This window comes from Ailuropoda melanoleuca, chromosome 7 (genome assembly GCF_002007445.2).
Source record: "Ailuropoda melanoleuca isolate Jingjing chromosome 7, ASM200744v2, whole genome shotgun sequence".
In the NCBI taxonomy this organism is placed as follows: domain Eukaryota; kingdom Metazoa; phylum Chordata; class Mammalia; order Carnivora; family Ursidae; genus Ailuropoda; species Ailuropoda melanoleuca.
Genome location: NC_048224.1, coordinates 60,577,852 through 60,597,881, shown reverse-complemented (window position 1 = coordinate 60,597,881; position 20,030 = coordinate 60,577,852). Strand labels below are relative to the sequence as shown.

The window sequence follows — 20,030 nt, the reverse complement described above, 5'->3', positions numbered from 1 at the left end:
ATAAAACTTTTTTTTAAAAAAAGTAGGAGGAAATCTTCAGAATTTAGGACTAGGCAAAGAGTTCTTAGACTTGACCCCAAAAGCCCAATCCACAAAAGGAAAAATTGATAAACTGGTCTTTATCAAAATAAAAAATGCTTGTTCTGTGAAAAAAATGCTTATTCTGTGGAAGACCAGGTGAAGAATATGAAGTTAAGTTAATGACTAAGAAAAAATATTTGCAAACCACACATCTCACAAAGAACTCGTTTCTAGAACACAAAAACTCCACGGTAAAATAACAATCCAAACAGACTGTGGACAAAAAATACGAAGAGAGATTTCACTGGAGAAGATATACAAACAGCAAATAAGTATGAAATGATGCTTAACATCGTCAGCCATTAGGAAGTGCAGACTAAAACCATAATGACACATCAGAACACACTTACCAGAAGCGCTAAAGCTGAAAACAATGACTATGCCAAATGCTGTAAAGATGCTACATTATCCACACACGGCTGGTGGGGGTGTAAAAAATACAGTCCTCTGGGGATTTTTAATTTCTTACAAACTAAACATGCAACTACTATACAACCAGATATTGCACACTTAGGCATTGATCCCAGAGAAATTAAAACTTAGGTTTGCACAAAAACCTGTATACAAATGTGTAGAACAGCTATGCTCACGATTGCCCCAATCTGGAAACAACCCAGATGTCCTGCAACAGGTGAGCGTTGAGCAAACTGTAAAGTCTACCACACCACAGAAGGCTGCTCAGGGATGAAAAAGAACCAGCTACCGACACACGGTAATCCGGATGAATCCCCAAGAACCATGTGAGTCAAAGTAACCCATACCAAAAAGTAACACACAGTATGGTTTCATTTCCATAACCTCCTTGAAATTACAGCTACGGCAAACACATTGTGGTTCACAGGGATAGAGGCGGTGAGGGTAAGAGAGAAGTGGGTGTGGCTAAAGAAGGGCTACAGGGGTCCTGATGGGATGGAACCCTCTGTATCTCCACTGTGTCAGCGTCAGCATTCTGGTTGGGATACAAGCCCTCTCGTATCATTAGAGGACACATGGGATCTCTCGGTAGATTTCCTACAACTGCATGTAAACCTTCAATGATCTCAAACAGTTTAGTTTTACAAAAACAGCCCATCCCCATCTCTCCCTGCAGGTACCTCCCACTACACGTCCTGGGACACTCCTTGCGAGAGCTGACTCTATCTGCCGTCCTCATTCCATACTGCCTTCTCCAGCACGTTCCGAGGCTCTATCCCACCTCTGACACTGCTCCTGTCAGGTTCAGCAGCATCTCTCTCGACCTCTCGCGACATCTGACTTGGTTGATCACTTCCTGAAATCTTTTTTCCCAGCTCTGCTTCTGACACAGCTCAGGGTGGTGACCCCACCCTGCCTCAACGACTCCACTCTGGTCCCTTTTGCCGGCTCCTTCTTTCCTGCTTCGCTTCTGAATGCTGGAATTCCCCCAACAGCCAAGTTCAGAGATGGCTCAGTCTTTGGCCTTCTTTGCTTCTCCTTCTACACTCCTTGCTGAGACAATGACATCCTTTCCCATAACGTTGAACACTATCCATGACCTCAGATGGACCCCCTCAGCCCTGCCGTCTCCTCTGAGCTCCCTGTCACATAACCAGCTGTATACTCAGCATCTCCCTTACATGAAAATAGCTCTCCGAAACATTATGCGGCCAAAGCAGAGTCCTTGGGCTCCACTACTACTCCACTGACACGGAACTGAGCAAGTAGCTTGCCCCCAAGTCTCCCTTCTCAAGAAAAGGCAGCACCTTTCCCAGGGGCTGAAGTCACAGCGTCTTTGGTTCTTCCTTCCCTCACATTGCACACCCAACTGCTGAGCCGGCCCCCCTGCGCTAACTGCAACACGGAGCCTTTGCACCCATTTATCTGAACACCCTTCTTCAGATCTTTATGTAACCAGTACAAGGGACTCGTGCAAAATCATACGCACCTTCTCATCAACCAACCTTATGTGCCTCCTACCGCCCCTTTGAACACACTCATGTTCCTGGATACAAATTTGGACAAGTCCTATGACTTTGCTGATAACTCCGGGGTGATAGAAAGTTCTACAATTACTTCAAGTAGAAAACACAGTCTCAATTCAGTAATAAAGTGTCCAGTCCCAGCTGGCAATAAAACGATGTAACACGCTTTACACAGAGCGCCTACTCTTTTAGCTGGCCTGTCACAGCTGGCTGCTTTCACTGGGAGACAGAGGCGTGGCTCCTCTTTGCCCCTCCACGCCTAACACTGTTCCTTCTTCCTCAGCTTGCCGTTGGGTCACTGACCCCAACACTATCCAAGCAGACGCGGGAGAGTTTTGCCGTGCATGGCGCTGTCCTGAGATCATCTCATCTCTCTAGGCCTGACAGAAATTTCCGGCCAACTTGTCTCTCACAAGGCACTTCTGTGAGTTCTTTTAGGACCTCATTTGACTTCACTTTCTTTTCTTTTCAAAATGCAGGCAAGGCATTTCTCCTTCAGAGAACTCCCCCACCCACCACTGCCAGTTTTTCAGCAGTCCATTCTGAACAGATGTTCTCTGCTGAGACCTCATCACTCCTCTGGTCAGAATTTAAAAGGGCTCCAGGCTGCCAACTCCCCCCAGGCTACAGCTGGTCCATGAGAAGCACTCACACACCCTCCTCCCCTGTTCCCAGCATCAAGCATGCTCTCCATCTCTCTCCGTCTGCCCCACTGCTGTGGGCCAATGGCTCCTGCCCTCAACGTACAGATGCAGTCTTGGGCCTCCACATTCTAGGAGCATGTCTGAAAGGACCATAAAAGCCGTCCTCACTCACTGGGTTGGAGGAGAGGGGTACGCTCTCTCCCCTTTAAGAACCTATCTGGTTTGCAAAAACCCACCCTGTTAGTAGGGAGAGTGGACCCAGATCTTGGCCGCTAGATCTTGGCCACCTGCTCTGGGCACCAGCCTCAGAGCTCACCACAGTCACTGTGTCCTAGTGCCCTGCCAAGCCCCCAAAGCAGAATCCCACGGCACCTGCATGTCTGGCTTCCAGACCTGGCCAGGCCTTGCTTTCACAAGGTCCTCTAACTCATCACTCCCTGCTGCTCACCTCCTTTGTTGTCTTCAAAGCACTTGCCATTATCAGGCCTTTATTGAAGGCCTCCTGCTTGCCACTGTACAAGGGAGCATCTCGGGGAGTGCCCAGAGAATGGGTCCCAGGGAAATAAGTGTCTGATGACTCCTCTGTGGCTCTCTTGACCAGTGCCTCCTGCCCCAGGGTCAAGTTCCTGCCCAGCCCCCCGCCCAGGGCACAGACCCACCAGTCTGAGTCATCTGGGCCGATGGCCAAGTCCCAGTGGGCATTGAAAGTTGTAGAAACCTGTTCTAGCAGTCCTTGTTCAGGTGGGGTTGGCTGGCAGGGATGTGGCCAGCTCAGAGCTATTTTTAGGGTCCGTCTTTGGGAAATTATTCTTTGATTGGCTGCAGGAAGAGAACAGCCAAGCTCCTCATAATCGCCTTTATGCCCGTTCCTCTTTTCCTCAATTAAACGGAGCCTGTCATGAGACACGACTCGCACTCCAAGGAGGGATCTGGTTCAACGGACTTTGGGCCAGCTTTTCCTTAACTTCTCATCTTCCCTGTGCCTGCTCAATGAGCATTTACCAAGCATTTGCTGGACGCTCAGCCCTGAGATCTACCTGGGTCTCTATGAACCCAGGGAGAAGGCACAGAGCAAAGGGTCCTAGTCTGTCCCTTTCCTCCCATCCATCATGCCACCAAACTATACCACCATCATTTCCTCCCCAGGATCCTTGAGGCTGGGAACAGAGGACTCCAGGCACTTGTAGCCCAAACCCCACCTCAGCGTGCAAGTGGCAGGTTCAACGTAAGTACCTCGTACTGCAGGGTTCTCCACCCATAGTAACCAGGCAGAGCCCATGCCAGCGATCCAGAACACAGCAATCTACCAGCCAAACCTTCCCAGATTCCTAGCTCACGTGTACCTTCTTTCTCCATCTCCCAAAGCCTCCAAAGGCCTAATTTAATTGTGCTCATGCTCTGGCGGCTCATAGGGCTATGGGGGGTGGAAGGTAGCTAGGGCTTTCATCACATAAAAAAAGGGACAGCATTTTGCTCAAGCATTCGTTGTAGAGTCCTCCAAGAAGAGCTTCACATGGAGGGGAGGTGGGAGTGAGATGGGTCACCAGGCAAGAGCCTTAGACCAGCTTCTGTCATGGGTACCGACCCAGACTGCCCTGTATACACCGCTGTGATGGGCAGGCAATCTAATGGGCAAGAAGATCAAAAGGAAACAGTACCAGAGAGACGCAGCAGAAAAGACAGAAATGTGCAAGACACACGCTCTGACCCCAGAATCCCAGCATCATCAGAGAGGTCTCCCTACTCGTCAGCGCTGTGCAGCCCTAAACCCAGCCCTGCTGTCTTCCCCAGGCAGCGTACAGACAAGGAGAGGCCAGCAGGCTTTATGCGCCCTCACTCCATCCAGAAAACCTAAGCAGGGATGGCATAGCCAGTAGTTCCCAGCAAGCTGCCACTAGTCTTAGGGCCTTGAACAAACTAAACAACCTCCCCACGCCTCAGTTTCTTCCTTGTATGATGGGGTTCTTGAGATAATTCTGAGTTAACAGGGATGAGACACTTCACGCAGGGCCTAACCTGCAGCGAGCCTGAGGGGTCATGCTGCAGCCATAGCAGCCATCAACAGCAGTAGCGTCTCTCAAGTGTTCGCCGGGCCCTCAGTGTTACTTTCATACGAGAAGCTGTCCTGGAGACTCTAGGACCAAGGTCAAGAGCTTGAGTGGACAGCGGTGAGAGTGGGCCCTTGGTGGAGCCATCTGAAGGAAGGGGCCTGTATTTCATCCTATGGTGAACGAGGGAGCTTGGGGCTGGGCAGAGGCTCTTAGGCTCAGAAACATCACCCCAAATGAGATCCCAGGAGCTCCAGGCCCATCCACAGTCCCAGTGCCAAGACGCAACTCACGTTGTACAGGATGTCAGTCCAGCCCTCCATGGTGATACACTGGAATACCGTCAAGATGGCAAACAGGATATTGTCAAAGTTGGTGATGCCAAAGTTGGGCCCTGGCCAGTACTCCCGACATTCAGTGTCGCCCTCACACAGCCGGGCGGGGGCCTCTTTGCCACAGGGGAAGTCACCCACTGGATCTGGATCTGTGAAGAGAAGAATGACGCACAGACCCTGAGCCCAGAAACACCCAAGTTCTCCAACCCCTGCTGGGATTCCTGGGCTGCGGAGACCTCATCCCAGGGAGGGGGCGCAATGGGCAGGAATCAAGCACCGGTGGAAATCCTCCCTCAACTTCCCACCATCCCTCTGTGCACCGGCTCTCTCCCTATGCCTACAATCTGCCTTCCCCTGAGCTCAGACCAACCCTCCCAGGAACTACTGGTCAACCTCTCCCTCTCGACTAGAACCTGCCCCTCACTGTTTAAACATGCTCAGGACTTACTCACCTAAAAAGCAAACAAGACAAAGTCCTAACACCCAAGTCTTCCTACCACTACCACCCTGCTCTCTCCTTCGTTCACAGCCAAGCTACCACCAAGATCCCTGACGTGCAGCTCTGCCTGTCACTCTGGCGCCAGGACCACACTGGAGTCAGCCCTGCAGGCCCAGGTCATCAGGAAGGTCGGCTCAGAGCCCAACCAACACGTGCCCGGAGGGTGGCAGGGGGCCGCAGCGCCCAGGCCTCACTGCGCTGGCCCCTCAGGGTCGCTAGGTTTCCACCAGCCTTGACAAGAGGTTTTTAAAAATGATTTAAATTGTAGTAAGAGCTTTCTCTGCATCGACTGAGATGGTCATATAGATTTGTGCTTCACTGCAAAACGCACCCGAACCCAACCCGTTCTGGCCACAGCCACCATCTCTCCCGGGTCAAGATAGGAGCCCCCTACGCCAGCCGGTCTCTGCCTTGCCCTTCCTGGAGCAGCCAGAACAATCAGATGACGTCACTCCTCACTCAGAGCCCTCCACCGCCTTCCTGACCTCTCTCAGAATAAGGCTCGGAGTTCCCACCACGGCCACGAAGCCCGCAGGATTTCCCTCTGTTCTCGCCGCTCTTCACTCTGCCCTCCGCACGCACTGCTCCCTGTAACGGGAGCTCTCTGGCCCAGGGGCGGCCCAGCAATCCCTCTCACTGCACTCTGATCACTGCTCCGTGGTCACCTCAGGAGAGAGGCCTCCCCTGGCTGGTTTCTGTGAAGCAGGCTCCCAAATTATTCTATTGAAAATTCTCCTTTTGTTTTTTCCTAGAAGTTACTACAACCTGCCATCATTGTGTTTATGTGCTTGTTCACGTATTTGTGTTTTCCAGGTTGTGGTGTGTGTCCCCCACTGGAACATAAGCTCCACCCCGTTCACCTGGTACCTACAGCAGGGCCTATCTCCAGGATGAATGAGTCTGAGGGGTGCTGCCAGGCCTCACCTGTGCTGTTGGGGAAACAGGCCTTGTGGAATTTGCCCATGTAGAACTCGAGACCAATGATGGCGAACATGAGGATGGCAAAGAAGAGGAGCAAGCCGATCTGGAGCAGTGGGACCATGGCCTTCATGATGGACTTGAGCACCACCTGCAAACCTGGGCCAGAGCAGCCACAGCAGGGCGGGTCAGAGCGGAGTGGGCAGGGAAGGGGCTCGGGTGGGGCTGCGGGCAGGCTAGCCGGGGCCTGGGCTGGGCAGCGCTGGGGGTCCCGGAGCCCTCAAAGTAGGGGACAGAGCAGGGAGTATGGGGAAGCCTGAGTCTTGAGGGAACAGCACGCACTTACAGGAGAGTCCTCAGGGCAGGGGACCAAACCTAAGTCCTGGAGGGAAGTACACCGAGTAATGTCCAGAAGCAGGGGAGAAGCAGGGCGTGGGGTGTCAGAGTATGGAGTCTGGGGGAGAGAGGTGGACCTATGGAGGGCTCTGGGGGAGCGAGAGCAGAGAGCCCTAAGGGGAAAGGTGAGGGGGTGCTGGGAAGGAGAAGCAAAGATTCCGGAGGCAGAGAGCAGGAGATCCTGGGGAGGACGCGCAGGAGTTCCCGACAGACCCAATTCCTTGGGGGCAGTGAGGCAGGAGACCTGCTCCTGGGACTGTCTGACCACTAACCACGAGGCACGGGTGTGTCCAGGCCAAGGGCCTCCTCACAGAGGAAGCGCAACACCACGACCCCCTTCCCACCTGGCCCCAGCTCTTAGATACAGGCCTGAGCCTTCGCCTGGCAGGGTCTTGGGGCAGAACAGGGGCTTCCCTGTGGCAGCCTCAGGGGGACGCAGCCCTAGGTCCCTGCCCACCCGGGGCTCTGAGAGAAACCCTAACCCAGCTTCCACTGTACTGGATGAACAGGGCCGGGGTCCTGGCCAGGCTCAGCTCCTCGAGCATCTGAATCCGGAGCATGTCTTAACTGGCCTCAGCTGTCCATGGCCCTGTCCAGCCTGAGCCAAGACAGGTGGTCCTTTGCAGCCTCTGGCTATCTTCTCAGGCACCCTACCCACCACCTTGCTCAATCTCTTATGTGTACTTTAACCCCAGGGAAGAAGCAAAGAGCTGGAAATACAGCAGAGAATGTGAGGAGGAGCAAAGCTTCCAGTGGGGGAAGCCAAGTCAGGGCAAAAAAACAGGGCCATTCTCTGGGCTCTCACAGAGAATTTCAAGGCTTCTTCACATCTGGTTCCCAGGGGGTCAGGAGCACAGAGACTCGAGGCAGCAAAGCCAAAGGGGCCGATAGTCAGGGCTTAACTGTGGCCGTGGCCAGGGGGGGTTTGGGGGAGGAGGTTAGCAATCCAGGTAGGCTTGGGCCCAATTGCTCTTGCCAGACTCACTCGGAATCCCAGATACCAGCTTCAGGGGCCTAAGGACACGCACAGCCCGCAGGGTCCGCAGGTCAAAGTCAGTGCCGGCTGTGGCCAGGATCCTGGCAGGAAAAGAGAAGAAGGGAACTGAAGTGAGAGAACACACGCCCCACCACCCATGTCCTTTCTCCCAAGAACAGTGACACCATTTTGCCTGTGTCCCCTACTGTCCAAACACAGGGCTGGCACAGGGTGTGAGACTTGCCAGGCAGGAAGAGGCAGGGGTAGAATTCAGACGTCCCCACAGTAATGTGAGCAACGGCTGTTTCCAGCGTGACCATCCCTACAGCTAGAAGGAATCACCCTGAGAGGACACTTGCTCTCTGGCAACTGGCCTGGCCTTGAATCTGTCCTCCAACTAAATCCAAGCCAGAACCAGGTCCCCAGAGCAACCCCAGCTGTATGGCAAACTGCCTCACAAGAACTGATGGCGAGTGCAGACGGGGTAAAATGGGGGCTGAGGTCCCTGAGCGGGCACCACACACGCCCTTCTTCACCTCCTCTAGAAGAACAGTGGGGTGGGACAGGGAATGTGGAAGAGAGGGTTCAGGGGATTCAGGAAAGCCATCATAATCCGTTCCATTAGCAGAAAAACAGAGTCCAGTGTCTCCCATTCCAAAAAACAAAAGCTCTGATATCCACCTCCCAGCACGGCACGTTTCTCTGCTCCCTTCACACCAAAGCTCAATCAGAGTGTCAGTCCTGGGGCTCCCCACTGCCTTACCTTCCTGTCCCCGTTAGGTCCTCACCTGCACCGTTCCACTGAAATGCTGTTCGAGCCTGTGTCTTGCCAACTTCGGTGCTCAAGTCTCCCTCTCTAAATGGTTTCTTATCTGCCCTTTGGTCAACTCCCTCATTTCCCTTGAACTCCCCAGGAGCCCCTCCAGGTCTCAACTGCCACCTTTGCCTCGTCCACCAGACTCAAGAAGTGGATGCCCTGGGGCAGCCTTGCTTCTCCCCCAATACCCACTCAGTGAGCACTACTCTTCCATTGTTATTTCAGCCAAAACCAGGGTGTCACCCCGAGTCCTCTTTCCCCTCACTCTACACTCAGTGCACCAACAATCCTGGTGGCTCTGCTTTCAGAATGCATCCTGGACTCGGTTCAGAAGACTTTGTCCCCCCACTAGAGATACACGGCAGTGAGAATAGAATTTGAGGCGGAGGGGCGCCTGGGTGGCTCAGTCGTTAAGCGTCTGTCTTTGGCTCGGGGCGTGATCCCGGCGTTCTGGGATCGAGCCCCACGTCGGGCTCCTCCGCTATGAGCCTGCTTCTTCCTCTCCCACTCCCCCTGCTTGTGTCCCCTCTCTCGCTGGCTGTCTCTCTCTCTCTGTCAAATAAATAAATAAAATCTTTTTTAAAAAATTCATCTGGAAAACTAAATAGGCAAAAATTGAAGAAAGTTTCAGGAAAGAAGAGCCAAGAGTAAAAGACTCGTTGAATGAGATACAAGTGCCTTACTCTGAGCTCAGCAACTGGACCCCTCACCAACGGGGAGAGCCGGCACCAACGGGGTTCGAGTCAAAACACAGCAGCAGAGTCTGTTCCACACAAAAACACGCTAAGTATGTGATAACGGAAGCATAATGAAATGACAGGAAACTGAAGAATTTTTAAATATGATTTACAGAGGAAATAAACCATCATCCAATTTCCAGGCATGTGTCCCAAGGAAATAATCAGAGGTGTGGTAAAGATGCATGTATGTTTTGGCGTCTTATCTATAAAAGCAAAATTGGAAATCAACTACGTGCTCGACAGGAGAGGGTAGCTGAGGCCCATCCACACGGCAGAAGAACCGTACCTTCCGAGCACACCCTGTGTGGGGGTGGCGGCTCGCGGTGGAAGCAGGACGCACTCAACGTCCCCGCAGTGTGATACCAGTTGTGTGTTTTTAAGACCTACACATAGAAAAGCTTGGAAAGAAACAGTGCAAAATATTAACAGTGGTTATCTCAGGACAGCTTGTGGGTCGTTGTTTATTTATATAGAAAAGAAAAATGTTTACCCTTCACTGAAATGAGAAAATACAAAATAATAATAACTTTGAGGTACTCTAGTTATAGATGTTATGTTCACAGCAATAACAGCAAAGCAGTTATAGCACACACCCTTGTGTTCCGCAAGTAATTCTTGGTGCCCACTCCTCCCAAAGTCTTAGGCTCCAGAAAAATCCTGGAAAGCAAGGGGGTGACATGAGCCAGGGAGGGAGGCGGAGGGGGGTGTCGGCTCCCCTCCCCTCCAGGACCAGCTAGTGCCCCCTTCCAGCGCCACGCCGAGCTCAGTGCCTGGCAGGAAGTGCTCATGAAGAAACTCTGAAATTTCCGAAACGAAATGGCAAAGGATCCACAGAGAAAACTCCTAAAACTAAACACAGTTTCGTAATGTGCGAATATACCGAAATTCACAAGTAATGGAGACCGAAAGGTAAAGCGGCAGTGAGATAGGGCTTTACACCCAATAAATTAACAGGAGCTTTAGAAACGTGACATCCCGTGGTGGCAGAGTTGCTGCGAAACTGATGACGTAAATAGAACTGGCGGGAATCGTAAACTAACGCTTCCCAGGTGGTGGAAAAACAACTTGGCAAAATGAAATGCACAACGTGTTTAAACACTTTTCACCAGTCCACTCTGGAAGCCTGTCCCATCGAAATAATGCGAAATTCAGAAGCCACAGTTAAAAGATAGGCGTGGCGGTATTTTGGTTAATAACCCAGATGGCACACATCAGTGCTCGGCAACAGAGAAACGCCACACACCAGTATGAGAAGGAACCCGACACTGGGTGGCGGTGCAAATGGTAACAACACAGAGTAACATGTTTGCAACACAATGAAACGGACAGACTGACATGGATGACATGAGAGAAGCCAGACACAAAGGGCCACAGAGTGTCTGACTGCGTCTGTGCGAATGCCCAGAAGAGACAAATCCATGGACGGCAAGGGGACCAGAGATGGCTAGGAGCTGGAGCGGTGGGAGAGGAGAGGGAGTGCAGATGGGTACTTCTCTTTGGGGAGCTGATGGAAATGTGCTAAAATTAAGTTATGGTACTGGTTGTATAACTCTATGGCCACGCTAAAAGCCACTGAATTATATGTTGTAAAAAATGAATATTACGGTATGTCAATTTTACCTCAATATGTTGCTATACAAAAATAAAAAGGTAAAATACAAGTTTTTATGTAAATTATGATTACAAATATATATAATACACAGTGACTTGGGCCCCAGAGCACACAGAATCCCGCTTGGGACTGTCACCGAACTCCCAGGCCCAGGTCACCTTCTGCACATGGAGCAGAAGGGGGTAAACGTGGTGTAGATGTGTCCACATGGGCACCTGGCACAGACGCGCCAGCTAGTCCCCTGTAGAGACCCACTCTCGCACTGGCACCTAAGGTGGAGGGGGCACCCCCAGCTGCAGCCTTGGCCTGGGCCCCCTAACCCTAATCCAGGAACTCACTACACCCCCCCAGACGCTGGGGTTGCCACTGAGGTCACCCTGCCTTTCAACAGCTTCTGTGCCATAGCCTCCGGGCTCACACCCCAGCCGGAGGCCGTGTCCGAGGCCTTACCCAACCCAGCCACACCCCACAAGGCCACCTATTTCTGAAAGTGTCAAGAACTCCCAGAGGTGGCCAGGAAGCCACAATTGCTATGTGTCTGAGAGGAAGTGGCAGGACAGAGAAACTACCAATTGCCCCCAAACCCAATCCCAATCTAAACCGTAACCTGCATCTTGGAGGGTTCGGCTGGTTGGCCCATAATCCCCCCCCCTTTGCTCCTTGCTGCCCCTCTGTGGGATGGAGCCCTGCCCCAGCCACCCGTGCCAGCCCCTCAGAAGGTCCATGCTGAGCCTGGGGGAGACCACAGACCTAGCGTGGTCCAGCAGTCCCCAAGCTTGTCAGCCCATGTTCTGGAACTGTTTGGGGACAGGCATCAGAACCACAACAACAAGGCTGGTGATGGGGGCACCTGGGGGGCTCGGTCTGCGTCTGCCTTCCGCTCAGGTGATGGTCCCTGGGTCCTGGGACTGAGCCCCACATTGGGATCCCCGCTCAGCAAAGAGCCTGCTTCTCCCTCTGCCTCTGCCTGCCGCTCCCCTGCTTGTGCTCTCTCTCCCTCTGTCAAATAAATGAATAATCTTAAAACAAACAAACAAACAACAAGGTTGGTGATGGCAGTCTGGGGGATGCTGCCCTGCTGAAAGCATGCAACGCTCACAGAATCCTCACAATTGTCCCTTGGGAGGGGGGACAGCTGTCATGCTGTTTTACGATGGCAGAGTGTGTCCTCTGCCCATCCCCAGGCCAAGCCGGCAGCTCTACCCGAAACTCCTATTCCATCAAGACCAGCAAAGGGAGCAAAGGCAGGGTGGCCAGCCATCTCCAGGTGCCCGGACGGTCTCAGTCTCTGCTGCGGGCCCAGCACGACTACACACAACCCTTTGACTTTTAAAAACCTCAGTTTGGACAACACATCAGCAAGAAGGGTCGGGAGTGCAGGTGTCTGCTCCTGCCCTCAGAGATGCTGTGACCCAGCAATGGTGGTTCTGGCTCCAGGCTGGCTGAGCTGAGCAAAGCCCCCATCCCAGCCAGGGCCTGAGGCAGGGAGCATTTCAGAGGCACCACTCAGCCCCTCTAGGAAGGTCAGGCCCTGCTGAGGCCAGGCAGCCGGGGATGCCCTCCCCCCTGCCACAAGCACCCTGGGCTCAGCAGGGCTTGCCTGGAGGACCCTGAGCCCTGGACCACCAGAGCCAGGATTCAAGCCTGAGCCCGCATCTTCCTGGCTGCTGGACTTAGGGAACCCTCTGCATGTCTGAGCATCCAGTCTCTCATCAGCGGCATGGAAACAGCAGCTGAGGGTCCCATGGGCCATGGCGCGGCCGCCATGGCGGAACACTTGGAAGATGTGCCTGACAGTGTGAGCACCCCCAGTGGCGGAACTCGGCACCAGCGTCCTTAGAAGGGTCACGGCTGTCATCAGTGGGCAGGGAGCGGGGAGAGGCAAGGTGGCTCCATGGGAGACCAGAAGCACTCCACCCAGGAGAAGCATCCACACCTGCATGCCCCTGCCTCGGCTCACACCAAGCAGGTTAGGGGTCTCCAGGCCAGGACCCACTGAGTAGGCGCCACAGCGCTGACCCCAGCCCTGGGAGACACAAGAGCTGAGCAGCAGACACATGGCAGAGGCAGCACCATCTCCAGGAACTGCTTTGTCACTGACTTTCCAGGTGCTGATTCTTGCCCAGGAGGCTGTTGGCAGTTGCCATGGAGACAGCCTGTGGGTCTTGGCCAAAGATGCCTCAGCATCCTCTCAGCCTCCCATCCCACTCCCACCCCAGGGGTGAGCAGAAAGCCCAGATCCAGGGCCTCCCAGGCTCACCTCCCCTGCACTAGAGGCCCTGAGCCCGCCCCAAACCCAGGCGGCCTCAGGCAGGGTTGAAGGAGGGCCGGGCCTGGTGTGTGAGCCCCCACTCTGGAGAACACTCCCGGCAGCAGGTGGCACTCACGTGGCACTCAAACAAAAACACTATGGGCTGTGTACTGTGTGCCAGGGGCTTGCAGAGGTCAGCACCATCACCCCCACCTTGGAGAGGAAGAAACTGTGGCTCAGAGAGCACATCCAAGTGTCCGGGCTCACAACCAGGAAGAGGTGGGGCTGGGACACTAGCCAGGACCTCATGCCTCATAGTGACACACACTGACACATGCTGAGGTCAGCCCTACATGCAAGAAGTGTCACAGTCTCTGCCCAAAGCACAGAAGAGTCCAGACACATGTGGGTATTCTCCCCAATCGCTTCTCCTAAATAGGGCTACAGGACAAGTGGGGACCCTGCAGAGCAGACAGCAAGGGCTACAGGCCCCAACCTCCTTTGCCGCACAGTGAGTGACCCTTGCAGGGCTGTGCTATACAGCCCCTCATTCTGACCTCCCTGACCCTTGCCACCCCGACCTGCACTGGCACAAGGTGGACCCTCAGGTGGGCATCAAGTCTGTGAGCCATCCAGCTCACAAGAGGCCTACTACGTCGGTGAGGTGCAGCAAAGCCCCGATCAGTGAGGTCATCGTGACTTAGGACAGTCACAGCAGTCATGGATACCCCAGGACGAGACGCCTCCAAGTCACCAGCATCAGTGACCCTGAAGGGTCAGGATAAGAGACCCAGCTAAAACAGGTTTAAATAAGATCCAGTCTCAGAAAAGAGTAAGGAAGTGTCCAGGTTTCAATCAAAACTCATTCAACAAAAAACCAGGAAGATCTCAAACTTAATGAAAAAAGACAATCAATAGATGCCAACACTGAGATCAAAGAGATGTTAGAATGATCTGATAAAGATACTGAACCAGTTATGATAAAAAATGCTTCTGCAAACAATTGCAAACATGCTTGAAACAAACAAAAAAAGAAAGTATCAATAAAATCAAAGATATAAAAAAGAATCACATAAAAATTTTAGAACTGGGGGCACCTGGGTAGCACAGTCAGTTAACCACCCAACTCTTGATTTCAGCTCAGGTCATGACCTCAGTTATGCGATGGAGTCCCATGTCAGGGGGAGGAGGGAGAGAAGGAAGAGAAGGAAGAGGACAGCGATGGAGGAGGAGGGAGAAAAGTGGAGGAGGAGCAAGAGAAGGTGGAGGGAGAGGAGGGGGCCTCAAAGATCTATGGGATAATATTAATATATCACATTCCTGGAAGAAACAGGAAAGAAGGTAAGGCTAGAAAGGCAGTCAATAATATAATGACTGAAAACTTTCAAATTTGGCAAAAGGCTTAAGCCTACATATTCAAGAAATTGCATGAATTCCAAACAAGATAAACTCAAAGATATCAGCAACAAGACATATCACAAACTTCTGAAAACTAAAAAGAAATTATGACAACTGGAAATTTGAAAATGGAATGAATTCGGTGGTAGGTAATGGGATTGCTTTATGGGTATGATGATGTTACTGTAGTCATGTCAGCCAGTGTCCTTACTCTTGGAATATTAGAGATGAAGTTTCATAACACCTACACCCTTTATTTCTTTTTATTGTATTTTTATTTATTTTTTTACCTACATCTTTTAAATGGCTTAGTGAAACATATAATACAGGAAGAATAAAAATTGCAAAATTAACTTTTACTGAATCCAGGTAGTGTGTGTATACATTGTTCATTGTACTGTCCAACTATTCTCTGAAAACTTTCATAATAAAAGTATGTATATGTACCTTGTATATACATTTAATATAAACAAGTAAATATCTATGTATATATGTGTATAGATTTACTCCTGAAAGTAGCCAGAGGAACACAATGCCTTACCTGTCAGGGAAAACGATTCAAAGCACAGGATTTCTCCTCATGAACCATGGCGGAAGGAAGCCACACAGTACCTTCCAGTGCTGAAGAGACGGAAGTGTCAGCCCAGACACCAATACCCAGCATAAGTATCTTCCAGGAAAGAAGAAATCAGGACATTGCCAGTGAAGAACTACCAACAGAACCTGTTACTAGTACACCTAGCCTAAAAGAATCACTTCAAAAAGTCCTCTAGTCAGAAAGGACATGATGGAAACAAGGAATCACTGCCCATCATGAAGGAGAGACAATGGAAAGATTAAAATAGGGGTGGGGCGCCTGGGTGGCATAGCGGTTAAGCATCTGCCTTTGGCTCAGGGCGTGATCCCAACATCATGGAATCGAGCCCCACATCAGGCTCCTCTGCTTGGAGCCTGCTTCTTCCTCTCCCACTCCCCCTGCTTGTGCTCCCTCTCTCGCTAGCTGTCTCTATCTCTATCAAATAAATAAATAAAATCTTTAAAAAAATAAAATAATAAAATAAAATAGGGGTAAAAACCACACAATGTCTTTCTCTCTTTGGGTTTTCTAAGTTATGTTTGATGGTTGAAGCAAAACTCACAGCATATCCTGATGCAGTTCTAAACACAAGCAGAGGACAGGGCACCTGGGTGGCTCAGTCAGGTGAGCATCCAACCCTTGGTTTCGGCTCAGGTCATGATCTCAGGGTCATGGGATGGAGCCCCGTGTCGGGCTCCATGCTGGGCACGGATTCTGCTTGAGATTCTCCCTCTCCCTCTGCCCCTGCCCCACCCCTGGCTCACGCGCGCTTGTATGCTCTCTCTCGCTCTATCTCTCTATATATATACATATACATATATAAAATAAATAAAAATCTTTAAACACAAGCAGAGGAAATATTTAAGATAATTATATTACAAGTGGGGAAGGGTAATGGGACCCAAAGCTACAGAAATTTCTATGCTTGACCTGAACTAGTAAAATGACATCAACAGATTGGATAAGTTATGTATATAATGTAATACTTAGAGCAACCACTAAAAAACCTATCCAAAAGATACACTCAAAATACATAGATAAGTTACAATGGAGTTATAAAATCTGTTTAAGTAACCCAAGAGAAGGCAAGAAAAAAATCAGAGACATAAAACAGAGAGTCAAACAGAAACAAAAAATACAACAATGAGCTTGAGTCCTAACACATCAATAATCACACTTCATGGAATTGTTCTAAACCAAATGAAAGAATTGGCATAATGAATAAATAAACATGACCCAACTATGTGCCGTCTATAGGAAAGTCACTTCGCGTGAAATGAGACAGAGAAGTTGAAAATAAAAAGATAGAAAAAGATCTATTGTGCAGCTATTAATCAAGGAAAAGCTGGAATGGCCGTAGTAAATCAGATAAAGAAGACTTCAGAACAAATAAAACCACCAGAGACACAGATGGACAGAGGAAAATAAAATCCACCAAGAAGACACAGCAGTCCCAACTGTGCGTGCCCAACAACAGAGCTGCAAAATCCACAAAGCACAAACTGTAGACTGGAAAGAGCAGCAACCCCACCGGAGTGCAAGCTGGAGCCCCAGTCGGAGCCCACAGCGCCCACGACCGCGCAGGGACCCAGGAGATAGAAACCCAGCAAGGACGCACAGGAACTCAGCAGCACCTTCCACACACGGGCACCTTCCCCGGCAGGGCACCCGTGCTTCCCGAGAGCCCAGGGAACGTGCACAGAGACAGACCACGGCCGGGGCCCTGACAAACACAGACACATGTACAACAGTCAAGATCACAAAATATGTTGTCTGACCACAGTGCAACCAAAGCAGAAATCAGGCACAGTTCGATACTGGAAAACGTCTGAATGTCTGGAAACTGAACAGCACATTGTTAAACCTGCAGGTCAAAGAAGTCTAAAGGGAAACGTAAAAGCACACGGAACTGAGTCACAGTAAGAACACAGCACATTAAGATGTGCGGGTGCCGCTAACGCAGTGTTGAGAGGCAGACTCATAACACGACGCGTACGCACACATTTGGAAGGGAAAAAGTCTCAAATCACCAATCTAGGTTCTCACCACAAGAACAGAGGAAGAGAAGAGTAAAAGAAGCCCAAAGCAAACAGAAAATAATGACAGAAATAAATGAAGCTGAAAAAAGAGAAAGAAAGAAAACACAAGGAACCCTAAAGAGCTGGTTCTCTGAAAAGATCATAAAATGGACAAGTTCTAGTGAGACTGACAAAGGAGAAACAGAAAGAGAAGACAAGAGTGTCAGAGGGGCGAGGCGAGCTGTGCAGCTCCACACACAGAAATCTGACAGTGTAGACCAAATGACCACAGCCCGAAAAAGCACAAACTACTACAACTCGTCCCATGTGAAATAGGTGATTTAAATACCCCATAACTATTAAGGAAATTGAAATCATAATTAAAAACTCCCAAAAAAGAAATCTCCAGGCCCCATTGGATCCACTGCAGAATTCTACCAAATATTTAAAGAATTCACAGCATTTTGACACAACGGTTTCCAGAAAATAGAACGGCGAGGGGAGCAGCTCTAGACTCATGTTAAGAAGCATGGATTGTCCTGATACGAACACCAGACGAGACAGTACGATGCACAAAACAACTACAGACCAATAACCCTCATGAATACAGATGCAAGAATCCTTCACAAACTGCCAGCACATAGAAGTCAGCAGGATGTGAAAAAGAAGCATAAACCAAGACCGTGTTTATTCCAGGGAGGAAAGGCTGGTTCAGTACTCAAAACTGAATCATTGCAATCCACCATATTACAAACCTAGGGGATCGTGGGATCACGCCAATGCAGAAAGAGCATTTAATGAAATGTGCCCCTGATTCATGATAAAAATTCTCAGAGAAACAGGAATGGAGGGGAACTGCCTCACCTTAATAACAGGCACCTGCAAAACCTACAGCAAGCTGAATGTGCAAGTCTGAGTGTTTTCCTCCTAAGATGGGAACAAGACACAGACGTCCGCGCTCACCACTCCTACTCAGTACCGTGCTACTGTGCTGTCAGTGCGGTAAGGCAAGAAAAGCAGAGAGAGGGGCGCCTGGGTGGCTCAGTCGTTAAGCATCTGCCTTCAGCTCAGGGCGTGATCCCAGGGTCCCGGGATCGAGCCCCACATCGGGCTCCCTGCTCCGCTGGGAGCCTGCTTCTTCCTCCACATGTCCCCTGCTTGTGTTCCCTCTCTCGCTGGCTGTCTCTCTCTCTATATATATATATCAAATAAATTAATAAAATCTTTTAAAAATATTAATTAAAAAAAGAAAAGAAAAGCAGAGAGAAGGCACATAGATTGGGACAAAAGAAATAAAACGGTCCCTGCTTGCAAATGACATATTTGTCTACATAGAAAATTCCCAAAAAATTCAAAAAAAAAAATTTCCTAGAACTAGTGAGTTCAGCAAGGTTGCAGGATTAAAGACAAACATGAAAAAATCTACTGTCTTTATAGATACCAGCAATGGACATGAGGAAACCAAAATTCAAAATACAATATGATAGCATTTATACTCAAGCAAACATAAAAGAGAACTTAGATGTAAATCTTACGAAACATGTGCAGGCCCTGGACCCTAAAAACTGCAACACGCCAAGTAAAGAAGTCGAACGGGGTCTGTACAGACCCAGGACAGACCAAGCTCATGGACTGGAAAACCCAACAGAATAGAGATGTCCGTTCTCTCAAAATAACATACAGGTTTTACACAATTCCTATCAGGATCTGGGTATGTATTGACAGATTATTCCAAAATTTATAGGAAAGAAAAGAAACTAGAATAGTTTAAACGATCTAGGGGGAAAAATAGAAGAAAGTAGGGGGCATGAGTCTGTGTGATTTGAAGACTTACGAACGAGACCATGGTAAACAAGACAGTAGGGCCCAGTAGGGAGATGAACACACAGGTCAGTGGGACAGAAGAGAGAATCCCAAAACACACCCACTCAAATATGCCCAGATTATTTTTGACAGAAGTACAAAAAAAATTAATGGAGGAAATACAGCCTTTTCCACAAATGGCGTTGGAGCTGCTAGACATCCACAGGCAGGGAGGGGAAGACGCGTGTCGGCCTTTTCCTCAAACCTGAATAAAAATCAACTCGAAACGGGCCACGGACTTAAAAGGGATACAGCAAACAATAAACTTGTAGGGGAAAAAACAAACAAACAAACATAGGAGAAAATCTCAGGACTGAGGGCTGCCAGAGAGTTCTCAGACTTAAACCACAGCCCAATCCACACACAGAAACGCTGGTAAACTGGACTTCACTCACATTTAAACATTTTGCTCTGCAAAAGTCCCTTTTGTGAGAATGAAAAAACAAGCTACAGGCTGGGAGAAAATATTTGCAAGCCACCTATGTGACAATGGACCAGCACCACACAATTCACTCAGAGCATGAGCAAGTATAGGAAGAAACAGTCCACCGAGATGGACACACAGACGGTAAGTAAGTACAGGGAAAGCCGTCCAGCCCCACTGCGCAGCAGGGGACACAAATTAAAACCACAGCGAGGTCTCACCGCACATCCATCGGAAGCGCTGCGACAAGAGTAGTGACACCAGCAAATGCTGGTGAGGGTGTGGAGAAGCTAGGCATTCACACATTGCTGGTGGGAATGTAAAAAATGGAAAATAATACAGCCTCTGGAAACAGTTGTGCTCTTGGGCATTCGTCCCAGAGAAAACTTACATTCACACAAAAACCTGTAAAGGAAAGTGCATAGCAACTTGTTTGTCTTAATTCAAACCCTGGAAACAACCCGTGTCCTTGAGCAGGTGAGCAGTTAGACAG

The 20,030-nt window shown here is 50.0% G+C and overlaps 1 protein-coding gene across 1 annotated transcript in view; it reads right to left on the bottom strand.

Moving 5' to 3' along the window:
- The window catches only part of CACNA1B (calcium voltage-gated channel subunit alpha1 B), a gene marked incomplete at its 5' end in the record, with an annotated part of 170,645 nt that overhangs the window by 135,277 nt on the left and 15,338 nt on the right, over nt 1–20,030 (bottom strand). The window contains 3 exons of the mRNA XM_034663768.1: nt 5,007–5,197; nt 6,472–6,624; nt 7,847–7,938. Coding sequence (XP_034519659.1) covers nt 5,007–5,197; nt 6,472–6,624; nt 7,847–7,938 — 436 coding nt within the window. The remainder of the gene's footprint in view (nt 1–5,006; nt 5,198–6,471; nt 6,625–7,846; nt 7,939–20,030) is intronic.